The sequence below is a fragment of the Hemiscyllium ocellatum genome, chromosome 38 (genome assembly GCF_020745735.1).
Source record: "Hemiscyllium ocellatum isolate sHemOce1 chromosome 38, sHemOce1.pat.X.cur, whole genome shotgun sequence".
Classification (NCBI taxonomy): domain Eukaryota; kingdom Metazoa; phylum Chordata; class Chondrichthyes; order Orectolobiformes; family Hemiscylliidae; genus Hemiscyllium; species Hemiscyllium ocellatum.
In genome coordinates, this window is record NC_083438.1 from 32818193 (window position 1) to 32832617 (window position 14425).

The 14425-nt window shown below is 53.1% G+C and overlaps 1 protein-coding gene across 3 annotated transcripts in view; it reads left to right on the forward strand.

Annotated features, from left to right (window-relative positions):
- Positions 1 to 10944, forward strand: part of LOC132833863 (small conductance calcium-activated potassium channel protein 3-like) — a 36353-nt gene extending 25409 nt beyond the window's left edge. For 2 of the 3 annotated variants that reach the window (XM_060852494.1, XM_060852493.1), the window contains exons 4-8: positions 1304 to 1442; positions 2721 to 2831; positions 4744 to 4862; positions 6185 to 6254; positions 7204 to 10944. In XM_060852494.1, coding sequence (XP_060708477.1) covers positions 1304 to 1442; positions 2721 to 2831; positions 4744 to 4862; positions 6185 to 6254; positions 7204 to 7368 — 604 coding nt within the window. In that variant the 3' untranslated portion in view covers positions 7369 to 10944. The remainder of the gene's footprint in view (positions 1 to 1303; positions 1443 to 2720; positions 2832 to 4743; positions 4863 to 6184; positions 6255 to 7203) is intronic. The other variant, XM_060852495.1, reaches the window with a different exon arrangement.
- The last annotated feature ends 3481 nt before the right edge of the window (positions 10945 to 14425 follow it).

Sequence of the window (14425 nt, forward strand, 5' to 3'; positions counted from 1 at the left end):
AGACCCTTCAGCCCAACTCGTCCATGCTGACCCAGATATCCCAACCCAATCTAGTCCCACCTGCCAGCACCCGGCCCATATCCCTCCAAACCCTTCCTATTCATATGCCCATCCAAATACCTCTTAAATGTTGTCATTGTAACAGCCTCCACCACTTTCACTGTAAACAGGCAGGAGGCTGGAGGAACACAGCCCCTCCCTCCCCCCACCGACGCTCAGTAACACCAGTGTGTACCATCACCTCCCTCCCCCCACCGACGCTCAGTAACAGCAGTGTGTACCATCCCCTCCCTCCCCCCACCGACGCTCAGTAACAGCAGTGTGTACCATCCCCTCCCTCCCCCCACCGACGCTCAGTAACAGCAGTGTGTACCATCCCCTCCCTCCCCCCACCGACGCTCAGTAACAGCAGTGTGTACCGTTCCCCTCCCTCCCCCATCGATGCTCAGTAACAGCAGTGTGTACCATCCACTCCCTCCCCCCCACCGAAGCTCAGTAACAGCAGTGTGTACCATCCTCTCCCTCCCCCCATCGACGCTCAGTAACAGCAGTGTGTACCATCCCCTCCCTCCCCCACCGATGCTCAGTAACAGCAGTGTGTACCATCCCCTACCTCCCCCCACCGATGCTCAGTAACAGCAGTATGTACTTTCCAAGCCATGTATTATCTTGTACGTCTCTATTAAGTCTCCCCTTAATCTTCTAAACTCCAATGAATGCAATCCCAGGATCCTCAGCCATTCCTCATATGTTAGACCAACCATTCCAGGCATCATCCGTGTGAATCTCCGCTGGACACGTTCCAGTGCCAGTATGTCCTTCCTGAGGTGTGGGGACCAAAACTGGACACAGTACTCCAAATGGGGCCTAAACAGAGCTTTATAAAGTCTCAGTAGCACAATGGTGCTTTTATATTCCAACCCTCTTAGGATAAGTGACAACATTGCATTCGCTTTCTTAATCACGGACTCAACCTGCATGTTCACCTTTAGGGAATCCTCGACTAGCACTCCCAGGTTCCTTTGTACTTTGGCTTTATGAATTTTCTTACCGTTTAGAAAGTCGTCTATGCTTTTATTCTTTTTGCCAAAGTGCAAGACCTCGCGTTCGCTCACGTTGAATTCTATCAGCCACTCTCCCAAACTGTCTAGATCCTTCTGTAGCCTCCCCACTTCCTCAGGAAAGGGTAGAAGTGTGAGTCAGTAAAATAAGTTTGCGCTGTGGTCACTTGCGTGGGGAATGAATATCGCGACGGCGCTGGGATTTTGCGAGGTGACTGACCCTCCCCCCCTTCCTATTGCAGGCACTCTCAGAATAACAGTACGAACAATATCATCACCTCCATGTGGCTCATCCCCATCACCTTCCTGACCATCGGCTATGGTGACATGGTTCCTGTTACAGTGTGTGGGAAGGTCATCTGCCTCATCACTGGGGTTACGGTAAGTGCACCCTCTCTCGGGCGCCCTGCTAGAACGATTGGCCAATATTGTGGTTTATACTGAGGCAACCCACCAGCTCTGAGCAAGCCCTTTGCAAAGCTCGGTTTCCGTTATTGAGATAGATTCCCCCTTGCGATATCATCAGCAACAGCAGCGGGTCATTCCACTTCCTGAATCTGCTGAACATTCCCAGGATGTACGTGTGGCTGACTAGGCCAGCCGGAACAACGTGGGAAAACAGACCCTTCGGCCCAACCCGACCAGATATCCCAACCCAATCTAGTCCCACCTGCCAGCACCCGGCCCATATCCCTCCAAACCCTTCCTATTCATATACCCATCCAAATGCTTCTTAAATGTTGCAATTGTACCAGCTTCCACCACATCCTCTGGCAGCTCATTCCATACACGTACCACCCTCTGAGTGAAAAAGTTGCCCCTTAGGTCTCTTTTATATCTTTCCCCTCTCACCCTAAACCTATGCCCCTCTAGTTCTGGACTCCCCGACCCCAGGGAAAAGACCTTGTCTATTTATCCTATCCATGCCCCTCATGACTTTATAAACCTCTATAAGGTCACCCCTCAGCCTCCGACGCTCCAGGGAAAACAGCCTCAGCCTGTTCAGCCTCTCCCTGTAGCTCAGATCCTCCAACCCTGGCAACATCCTTGTAAATCGTTTCTGAACCCTTTCAAGTTTCACAACACCCTTCCAATAGGAGGGAGATCAGAATTGTCCGCAATATGAATTTATAAATTTCTTGCTATTTGCTCTCAAGAGCTGAATTCGAGTATTTGGGGCGGCTCAGTGGTTAGCACTGCTGCCTCACAGCGCCAGGGACCTGGGTTCGATTCCAGCCTCGGGTGACTGTCTGTGTGGAGTTTGCACATTCTCCCCGTGTCTGCGTGGGTTTCCTCCCACAATCCAAAGGATGTGTGGGTCAGGTGATCTGGCCATGTTAAGCTGCCCATTGTGTTAGGTGCATTAGGCAGAGGGAAGTGTGTCTGGGTGGGTTACTGTTCAGAGGGTTGGCATGGACTTGTTGGGCCGAAGGGCCTGTTTCCACACCGTAGGGATTCTAATTTATTTTCCCAGCACCATGTTAATTGAACAGTTTGCAGTTTTCTGACTCACTCCAAACCCTCGGAATGTTGTTGAAGGGATTTGGAATGACCCTGGGTTCTGAAGGGGGGGGGGGGGGTGTTTTTGGAATGAAGCTTATGCCCTGGGAGAGACTGGGGCGAGGGGTGTAAAGGTATTTGACTATGTCACCCCCACAGGGAGTCAGCTGTACCGCCCTGTTCATCGCTGTGATCGCCAGGAAACTGGAGTTTGACAAGGATGAGAAACACGTCCACCATTTCATGCTGGATATCCAACTCACAAAGGAGGTCAGGAATCTGCAAGATGGCGGACTTGGTGGGAACGGGCTGATCTTCAATGGAAATGCAGGAGGTCAAGGGGAAGGGTCTTCAATGGGAGGGTGAGGGGGACGGAGAGAGGGTCCTCAGTGGGAGGGTGAGGGGGACAGAGGGAGGGTCCTCAATGGGAGGGTGAGGGGGACAGAGAGAGGTTCCTCAGTGGGAGGGTGAGGGGGACAGAGGGAGGGTCTTCAATGGGAGGGTGAGGGGGACAGAGAGAGGGTCCTCAGTGGGAGGGTGAGGGGGACAGAGGGAGGGTCCTCAGTGGGAGGGTGAGGGGGACAGAGGGAGGGTCCTCAGTGGGAGGGTGAGGGGGTCAGAGGGAGGGCCCTCAATGGGAGGGTGAGGGGGACAGAGGGAGGGCCCTCAGTGGGAGGGTGAGGGGGACAGGGGGAGGGTCCTCAGTGGGAGGGTGAGGGGGTCAGAGGGAGGGCCCTCAATGGGAGGGTGAGGGGGACAGAGGGAGGGCCCTCAGTGGGAGGGTGAGGGGGACAGGGGGAGGGTCCTCAGTGGGAGGGTGAGAGGGACAGGGGGAGGGTCCTCAGTGGGAGGGTGAGGGGGACAGAGAGAGGGTCCTCAGTGGGAGGGTGAGGGGGACAGAGGGAGGGTCCTCAATGGGAGGGTGAGGGGGACAGGGGGAGGGTCCTCAGTGGGAGGGTGAGGGGGACAGAGGGAGGGTCCTCAATGGGAGGGAGAGGGGGACAGAGAGAGGGTCCTCAGTGGGAGGGTGAGGGGGACAGAGAGAGGGTCCTCAGTGGGAGGGTGAGGGGGACAGAGAGAGGTTCCTCAATGGGAGGGTGAGGGGGACAGAGGGAGGGTCCTCAATGGGAGGGAGAGGGGGACAGAGAGAGGGTCCTCAATGGGAGGGTGAGGGGGACAGAGAGAGGTTCCTCAGTGGGAGGGTGAGGGGGACAGAGGGAGGGTCCTCAGTGGGAGGGTGAGGGGGACAGAGAGAGGGTCCTCAGTGGGAGGGTGAGGGGGACGGAGAGAGGGTCCTCAATGGGAGGGTGAGGGGGACGGAGAGAGGGTCCTCAATGGGAGGGTGAGGGGGACAGGGGGAGGGTCCTCAGTGGGAGGGTGAGAGGGACAGGGGAAGGGTCCTCAGTGGGAGGGTGAGGGGGACAGAGGGAGGGTCCTCAGTGGGAGGGTGAGAGGGACAGGGGAAGGGTCCTCAGTGGGAGGGTGAGGGGGACAGAGGGAGGGTCCTCAGTGGGAGGGTGAGGGGGACAGAGGGAGGGTCCTCAGTGGGAGGGTGAGGGGGACAGAGGGAGGGTCCTCAGTGGGAGGGTGAGGGGGACAGAGGGAGGGTCCTCAGTGGGAGGGTGAGGGGGACAGAGCGAGGGCCCTCAATGGGAGGGTGAGGGGGACAGAGGGAGGGTCCTCAGTGGGAGGGTGAGGGGGACAGAGGGAGGGTCCTCAGTGGGAGGGTGAGGGGGACAGAGAGAGGGTCCTCAGTGGGAGGGTGAGGGGGACAGAGGGAGGGTCCTCAGTGGGAGGGTGAGGGGGACAGGGGGAGGGTCCTCAATGGGAGGGTGAGGGGGACAGAGGGAGGGTCCTCAGTGGGAGGGTGAGGGGGACAGAGGGAGGGCCCTCAGTGGGAGGGTGAGGGGGACAGAGGGAGGGTCCTCAGTGGGAGGGTGAGGGGGACAGAGGGAGGGTCCTCAGTGGGAGGGTGAGGGGGACAGAGGGAGGGCCCTCAGTGGGAGGGTGAGGGGGACAGAGGGAGGGTCCACATTGGGAGGGGGGAGAGAGGGATTGATTATGGTGGGACTGCCCATGAAATGGGTCCTGCTAACTTCCCTCCCCCTCCCAGCTCCCTGTGCTAATATTTCACTCCCAGACTCTCTCTGCATTCACCAACATACCCCTCATGTGGTGACAGGTTCAGAAAATCGCTGCTGACCTGATTGGAGTGAGCTGGTTGCTATACAAACGCAGGAAGTGTGGAAACGCCCGACTGATCAGGAGATGTCACCGTGATGTCCTCGCTACTGTGTGTCGGTGGGTGACAATGTCTGTCCTGTTAGTCCGGAACCATCCCCAACCACCCCTACGCAGACTCACCCACAGGGTGGGAGCAGTATCACCCTCCGACAGTGCGGCGCTCCCTCAGCACTGACCCTCCGACAGTGCCCACTCCCTCAGCACTGACCCTCCGACAGTGCGGCACTCCCTCAGCACTGACCCTCTAATAGTGCGGCACTCCCTCAGCACTGACCCTCCGACAGTGCTGTACTCCCTCAGCACTGACCCTCCGACAGTGCGGCTGCCCCTCAGCACTGACCCTCCGACAGTGCGGCTCTCCCTCGGCACTGACCCTCTGACAGTGCGGCACTCCCTCGGCACTGACCCTCTAACAGTGCGGCGCTCCCTCAGCGCTGACCCTCCGACAGTGCGGCTCTCCCTCAGCACTGACCCTCCGACAGTGCGGCACTCCCTCAGCACTGACCCTCCGACAGTGCGGCACTCCCTCAGCACTGACCCTCTGACAGTGCGGCACTCCCTCAGCACTGACCCTCCGACAGTGCGGTGCTCCCTCAGCACTGTCCCTCTGACAGTGCGGCACTCCCTCAGCGCTGACCATCCGACAGTGCGGCACTCCCTCAGCACTGACCCTCCGACAGTTCGGGATTTGTCCAGCAATGATGGAATGCTGTTAGATTTTCTGGCTGAGTCTGCCCTGGTACTTTGGGCTATGGGGTATTGGTCCTGAAGTAGCCCATTTGGCCCACTGAATCCGCTCCCTCTTTCATTGAGGTCATGGCCAACCTGATACCCCTCAACTCCACTTTCCTATCTTTTCCTCATCACCTCCACTCCCCTTACTGAGGAAAAATCTCTTGGTCTCATCCTTGAATATACTCTACATCCTGTTGTGGTAAAGATTCCTTGGAATCATTATCTCATCTCGAATTCTGCCTTTAATTTGCAACGCCTAATTTTGAGATGATACCCTCTCATCCTCAACTCTCCCGCAACAGGATTCCAGCTCTCCGTATCTCCCCTTGGAATCTTGGATGTTTCAATGAGGTTTCTCAATCTTTTCAACTCTAACCAGGCCAGGCCCAACCTCCTCAATCTCTCCTCATGACAGAGTCCCCTCCTTCCCCCGCATCCGCCCAGTGAACCCTCTCTGGACTGCTCCCAATCCCAGAATCCCTTTCCTCAGGTGAATGGCCCAAAACTATTCACTGTATTCTAGCTGTGATCTGACTCCTGCCTTCTGTTGTTTGAGCAGACCACTTTCCTTGAGGTGAGGGGCTAACCCACTGACCTGGAGTTTTGACGTGACCCGGTTAATTTATTTTCTCTCGCGTTGTCAGATTCCGCAAAATAAAACTGAAACAGAGGAAGCTCCGGGAGCAGGTCAGCGCGATGATGGACATCTCCAAGGTAACAGGCGCTACTCTCTAATCAGCTTCCAGGTCAAAGGTCAATGGACCCATCATCGCCCCCTTCCCTTACACGGAACTGTGCAGAATGGAGTCAATGGGAAGGGGGTTTGATCCATTGGGATTCTGTAGAATGGGAGTGAGTAGGAAAGGATTTGGCTCCTCTGGATTTGTGTCCAATGGGAGTGAATGAAAAGGGAGCATGATTCATTGGGATTGCATCCAATGGGAGTGAATGGGAAGGGGTTTGGTCCATTGGGAGTGGGTCAAATGGGAATGAATGGGAAATGGTTTGAACCCACTGGGATTGCGTCCAGTGAAGGTGAATGGGAAGGGGTTGAGTCCATTGGGATTTGTACAATGGGAGCGAATAGGGAAGGGGTTTAGGTCCACTGCGATTGTGTAGAGTGGGAGTGAATAGAAAGACATTTAGGTTCCGTTAGGATTGTGTTGAGTGGCTGTGAACAGGAAAACGTTTCACTCCATTGGGATTGTGTGGAGTGGGAGAGAATGGGCAAAGGATTTTGGGGTCCAATTGGGATTGTGTAGACTGGGAGTGAATGGGAAGTTGTTTGGGTCCAATGGGATTGTGTAGACTGGGATTGAATGGCAAGGGGTTTAGGTCCATTGGGATTATGTAGAGTGGGAATGAATAGGGAAGTGTGTTGGGTCCTTTGGGATTGTATAGAGCAGAAGTGAATGGGAAAGTGTGTTGGGTCCTTTGGGATTGTGTAGAGCTGGAGTGAATAGGGAAGTGTTTTGGGCCCATTGGAATTGTGTAGAGTGGGATTGAATGGGAAGACGTTCAAGGTATTCCCTGACATGACGATCCTCAGAGATGCTGGGGGTGGAGGTGGGGGTGGGGATTGGCGAGGAACAACGTGTCATGAGTAGGGGGGTGAAGAGCGATGTCGCTACGGAAGGTTAACATGTAACTCCTGACCTTGAAGATGCAGCTGCTCCTCCAAGACATGAACACCAGGATGATGGAGTCCTATGCCGAGATGGAGAACAACCTGGCAGCCTTGGTAACCAAGGTCGATAGACTCTCTGCGGCCTTTGAGGAGCTGCCCAGGCTGCTCTGTGACACTTTTAACCGGCAAAACACCGGGTGAGGGGCGACCCCCCTTGGCAATGATTTTCCATAAACACTGGCTGGTACCTGGGCACCCAATCAGGAGAGGGTTGGGGGGCCTAGATGGTTTCGAGTCGCTGGCGAACTCCAGGTTTCCTGTCACCCATTCATTCTGAGGCTAATGCGAACCTTCCGGAACATTCTCAAAGGGGAAATGTCTGAGGCTGTTGGTCACCCTGAGGAGAAACGTTTATATCAAAGACCGCTCACCGACAGCTCAAAATGGTCGCCGTAGCGGCCGTGAAAATTCCTCTGAATTTCTGACCAAACCAGGGAACACGGCCGGGAATACTAAGGCTCAACCTTGTCATTTGGATGGATGTTCCTTTCGTTCATTCGGCTCTGCTTCCCGGATTTTAATGGCACCCCATCCCCACCCTTTTCCCTCCCCCTCTCTCTCGAAAGCTTCGGCTCCTCGGTGGGGGAGGGAACTGGTGGCGGTGGCAACGGAGGATTGCATTCCTCTAGCGCCCCACCCCACCCCAAGCACATGCCAGAACCACCTCCCTGGCTGACTTCCTGTGGACGTGGCATCACGATTGGAAACAGTTTGCGCAACACAGGCTCCCGCATGTCAGCACCGTGACAATGACCCACGTTCACCTGTAATGAGGGTTGGCGAATACAGGCCTCAAGCCATCAGGGACAACTTCCCCATTTCACTGCCTTTCATCCAAATAATCGAGTTTTATTCATTTGTGGGGGGCATTGCTGCCTGGGCCCACCATTTATCACCCCCGTCCCAAGTCTCCCCCTTGAGAAGGTGGGGGTGAGCTGCCATCTTGAACCACTGCAGGTCACATGCAGTTGGTAGACCCACAATGCCTTGAGGGAAGGAATGCTGGGACTTTGACACTGAAGGAGCGGTCATACATTTCCAAGTCAGGATGGTGATTGGCTGAGAGGGTGACTTGAATCCACAATCCATTGGCTTTGAGTATCATCGTGCACCACATGGCCATTACTAGTCTCTGGCGGTGAAAAGGCTGTTCAACCTTGGGGTGCATCATCCCATTTGGCATGGGATCAGGATGAACCGACTGATAAAGATCGATTCGTACTGTTAGCGGCTGACCCTGACCTCTGCTCCTAACTCTGACCCTATCCCTGCTCCCTGGCAAAACTATGTCCAACCGCACTGTGGTGCAACACTGGGGAAGAGACGTAATGCACTGTTTTGGCTGGTATACATAGGAAGGCAGTTCAGCACAGACAAAGGCCATTCAGCCCATCGCTCAGTGCTGGTGTTTCTGCTCCACCTTTCTCTTCACCTGCCCCCATCGCCATCTCCCTCCCTCCTTTTTGCCCTTGTGGGGTTTATCCATCGTTTCCACTTCACTTCCCAACATATCGACACAATTCACCATGAGCAAGTCCCTCATTTCTCCTCTCCCCACTCCCTGTGGGAATGGGATCCACATTCCATTCCCCACCCCAAATCCGTGGGGGAGTGAGTCCCACATTCCCTCACCCCCCCCAGCCCCACACTCCCTGTGGGAGTGAGTCTCGCATTCACCACCATTGATCGTGTGAAGACATTTATCTTGAAACCCCATTGGATGTTTTCAGGTCTGTCTTTTGTCGCTGCAGATGCCAAGCCCCTCACCCCCCCCCCCAAATTCTGGCCTCCCTACCCCCACAACGGGAAACATCCTCTCCATGACTGACCTATTGAACCCCCCCCCGAGATTTATTTAGGCCTGAGACGGCCCTCCCCTCAGCCTCCTCTCTCTGAGAAAAGGGAGGGAGAATGTCTGCCCAATCCCTCTTGCCTGTGAATCGTGACCTCTGACCTCTGTTGTCCTTGACTACACCTTCCTATCGGCCTCTCTATAACGCCACGTGTCACCGGAAAAAGTGAAAGATTGTTGTCTCTGTCCTTGACCTGATGGACTTGGATTGGCCATTTCTAAGGCCCATAGCTGTGGGTTTCTGGAGTCACGTGTAAATCAGACCGGGTCAGGATGGCAGATTTCTCCGAAAGGACATTAGTGAACCAGAGTGCTCTTTCTGACAATTGAAAATAATAACACAGTCGCCATCGCAGAGACGAACTTTATATCCCATTGGTTCACACTCATTGACTTTACTGGCCACCATCTGCAGTGTTTATCGTTGCATGTCTTGGTATAATCGAGACTTCACAATTTGGAGAGGATCCAGTTCAGTCACGGCCCATGATTTGTGATGACTTTATAGATTTCGGAAGCCTTCCCAACCCCACCACCCATCAGAATCACAGAATTGTTACTGGGCCAATGGTTCTCTGAATGATCTTCTCACCTAGTGCGGTTCCCTGACCTTCTCCCTGTAACCTCCACACTTTCCAGGTACCCCTGCTAATTCCCTACGGAAACCCCAGGACCCACCCGGCCAGGCCCAGGCCTGAGCCACTCACTGCCCCGCACCCTCTCCATTTCTTGTGGTGGGGGGGGGGGGGAGGGTTTGTCACTATCTTGACCAATCTCCTTCGACATCTCCATCTCCTCTCGTTCTTGAACTGTTTCTCCCTGCCCACGCCGTCGAGACCCCTCATGAGTTTGAACGTCTGATCTGCTCTCCGCCTTCTCTTCCTCACCCCGGCAATGTAACAGCAGGACTAGGCCATTCTGCCCATCGGGTCTCCTTGTTTCATGGCTGATCCTGAAATCCACTTTCCTGCCTTTCTCCCATGGCCCTTACTGGTTAAAGATCTGTCTGTCTCAGCCTTGAATATACCGTACTTAATGAGCCAGACCTCCGTAGCCTTCTGTGGTTAGACACTTCCACAGTGATGCAGGTTGGCAGGAAGAAATAGAGCAGCAGCATATTATTTAAATGGAAAAGAGTTGACCCAGGGACTCAATGGTGAGCACTGCTACCTCGTAGCGCCAGGGATCCGGGTTCGATTCCAGCCTTGGGCGACTGTCTGTGTGGAGTTTGCACATTCTCCCCGTGTCTGCTTGGGTTTCCTCTGGGTGCTCCAGTTTCCTCTCACAGTCTAAAGATGTGCAGGTTAGGGTAGATTGGCCATAATGCCCAGGGATGTGTGGGTTAGCGTAGATTGGCCATACTAAATTGGCCCTAGTGTCCAGGGATGTGCAGGTTAGGGTGGATTGGCCATGCTAAATTACCCATAGTGCCCAGGGATGTGCAGGTTAGGGTGGACTGGCCATGCTAAATTACCCATAGTGCCCAGGGATGTGCAGGTTAGGGTGGACTGGCCATGCTAAATTACCCATAGTGCCCAGGGATGTATAGGTTGGATTAGCTCTGGAGCAGCTTCAAGAGAACCTTCACACCGAGGGGGTGAGTGAGGGGAAATACTGGAAGGCGATATATCCTCCAGGGCAGCGGGTGAGGGGGTGGAGGGGGTCTAATCAGAGAGATCTGACAGAGACAGGCTGAATGCCACTCCCAATGTGCTGCAAGATGTTCCAACTCCAGGACAGTTATCCCTCTTGAGCCTGTCGTTGTTGGTGATGATGTCTTTGTTGTTATTATTATAAATGCTTTGGGCGCACGTTCCTGACGTGCAATTCTTTCTGTCATAATGCCGCGATATTTTTAAATAAAAGAACACAGAAAAGAAACGTCCAAGTGGAAATGCTCTGTTCCTTATCATCTCAGTGTGTGCCCTCATCAAACATTTCTCCCGGGGTCCAGCAACCAGTCAGGAGGAAGCCATTCAGATCCTTGAGATTGCTCTTGTATCCCTCTCCACCTTCACCACCATTCAATAGCTCCTCCAGCCCGATTCCACGTTCCCGAATTGTGAATTCCAAGAATTGGCTGCTCTGTGGTCAGGTGCTGAATGGCTACGAGCCTGGGTTAAGAGCTACAATGAAGCATGCTGGGAATTTCGGCCAAGCCTAAACCTATGCCCTTCAGTTCTGGACTCCTCCACTCCAGGGAATGGACCTTGTCTATTTATCCTATCCATGCCCCTCATGATTTTATAAATCTCTATAAGGTCACCCCTCAGCCATCGACACTCCAGCCCCAGCCTGTTCAGCCTCTCCCTGTAGCTCAAACCCTCCAACCCTGGGAACGTCCTTGTAAATCTTTTCTGAACCCTTCTGATAGGAGGGAGACCAGAATTGCACAGTTTTCCAACAATGGCCTAACCAATGTCCTGTACAGCTGCAACATGACCTCCCAACTCCTGTACTCAGTACTCTGACCAATAAAGGAAAGCATATCAAACGCCTTCTTCACTATCCTATCTACCTGCGACTCCACTTTCAAGGAGCTATGAACCTGCACTCCAAGGTCTCTTTGTTCAGCAACACTCCTGAGGACCTTACTATTAAGTGTATAAGTCCTGCTCAGATTTGCTTTCCCAAAATGCAGCACCTCACATTTATCTGAATTAAACTCCATCTGCCACTCCTCAGCCCATTGGCCCATCTGATCCAGATCCTGTTGTAATCTGAGGTAACCCTCTTCGCTGTCCACTACACCTCCAATTTTGGTGTCATCTGCAAACTTACAAACCACACCTGGGGGGCATCTAATCACGTTCTCCCCCGGAGAGCAGACAGGGGCTTGATGGAGAGAAACTATTTCCTGTGCTGGGGAATCTGGGACTGAGACTGATCATTCGGGAGCACCTGGATTTTCCTTCAGCAACAGGATTGAGGGGTACAGGGTAAAGGCAGCTCCTTGGGTTCTGGTCATAGCTCAGGGATGATCACATCGGCCAGAGAACAGACTGAAGGAAGGGGCTGAATGGCCACCAGCCCTTGAGGAGCTGACTCCCCACCTTCCTCTGCAGCACACTGTCTCTGAGTCTCCCAGCTATTCTGGGCTGCTGTCTGCCTGAAGGGAGCAGTTATCCCGCCTGCCCGATAATCACGGACACGTTCGGACCGTTTCTAGGCTGTGGGTCATTAACCCTCCTCATTTCCCCACCTATACGGGGGTGGGAGGCTGTGGGGAACGACTTTGGGTTATCCTGCCCATGTGATCACACACGTGCTAGGGTGCTCATCAACCATGAGGTGCATCACAACTAAGCTTAGTAATGAACGATCTGTAAACACACACACACAGATACACACACAGACAGACACACACACAGACACATACACACACACACACACAGACACACAGACTCACACACACAGACACACACACAAACACAGACACATACAAGCACAGACACACACAGACACATACAGGCACAGACACACAGACTCACACACACACACATACACTCTCTCTAACACACACACACACACAAACACTGACACATACAGACACACACACACAGAGACACATATAGGCACGGACACACAGACACATACAGGCATGGACACACAGACTCACACACACAGACACATACGCACACACACATACAGGCACAGACACACAGACTCACACACACAGACACATACACACACACACAGACACATACACACACACACACACTCACAGGCACACACACATTCACACAGACACAAGCATTTGGGGAGGGAGGTCCAGAGCAGTGGAACAGGGAATAGGGGTGGTATGGTGAAGGGCTGTCTGGACGATGAGGGGAGGAAAGGCACGTTGTTCAAAATAGGTGGACACCTGGGATACTTGCGAGTGGAATGTCTCCTCGTCTGAGCAGATGCAGGGGTGGAATTGGGAGAATGGGATGGAGTTCTTGCTGGATACTGGGTGGGGAAAGGTGTAGTTCCAGGTAGCTATGAGAGTCTGTGGGTACGTAGTAAACGTCCATCTGGAGACTGTCACATGGAGATGGAAATGGTGAGGTCAAGAAAGAGGAGGGAGGTGTCTGAGACGGACCAAGTGAATTTGAGGGCGGGGTGGGAGTTGTGGGCGAAGTCAACGAACTGCTGCGGGCTGCCTGGGTGCAGGACGCTACGCCAATGCAGTCATCGATGCAACAGCTGAAGAGTTGGGGCATAGCGATTATGTAGGTACTGAAGATGGACTGTTCGATACGGCCAACAAAGAGGCAGGCGTAACCAGGACACCTACAATTTTCTTTGTCTCAAGCCAACCCCATTGGCTGGGATTGAACATTGTCGTCAGGTTCGGTCAATTCATTGGCTGAGTGCCAGAGAAGGTTCTAGAAGGATGAGCACACTTTGGGATAAAAGTTAGCAGAACAAAAGGTTTCGTAGGAATGACCACTTGACACCAATAGTTGAGAAGCACGTGCCCTGAAGTCTTTTTTCTTCAAGAAAAAAAACCATGACGCAAGATCTACACCGTGAGCAAAATTGGCCACTTGACTCGATTTGGGGTCGTATTTGTTTCAAGCCAAACTAAAATATTTATAGTTAGGGTTAAATGTGGATTAAGTTAAAGTGAAATTAAATGAAGTGAGTTAAAGTTGGATGAAGTAAACAATAACTATCGTAACAATTGTATGTTTTAGATTGAGTATTGATTCCCCAAGTGTTAAATAAAGAAGGGTTTGTTTGATTAAAGTCTGAGTCGACTCCACGTCTTTTGTCTGTCACATGAGGGAAGAATTCCTTGACAAAAAGGACTCCTTTCAGGTAACAACCTTTGAGTGACAACATGTCTCCTCATCTCCATCCAAAATGGCCGACTGCTTATCCTGAGACAGTGGCCTGGTCGTAGTTTAGACTCTCCCGCGAGGGGAGGGTGGACCCCTCAGGTGGGAATAGCCTCCTAGCTTTGACCCTGCAAGAATTTAATTCATTTCATAGATTCACACAGTGCAGAAAGGGCCCTTCGGCCCATCGAGTTCGCACCGACGTAGATGCCAGTAAAAGTGTGCTGATCCCATTTTGTCCCATACCCTTGAATGTCACGATATTTGAAGTGCTCACCCAAATATTTTTACAGAGGTTGTAAAGTTTCTAGCCTCAATTACCTTCCCAGGCAATGCATTCCAGATTCCCATTATAGGCTGAGTGAAAAATCATTTTCTCAAATCCCCTCTGAATCGCCTGCCCCTTTCCCAAAGACTGTGCCATTTTGTGATTGATCCCTCAACCAAGGGGAACAGCTCCTTCCTATTCACCTCGTCCATACCCCTCATAATCGTCCACACCGCAACCATGTCGCCCCTC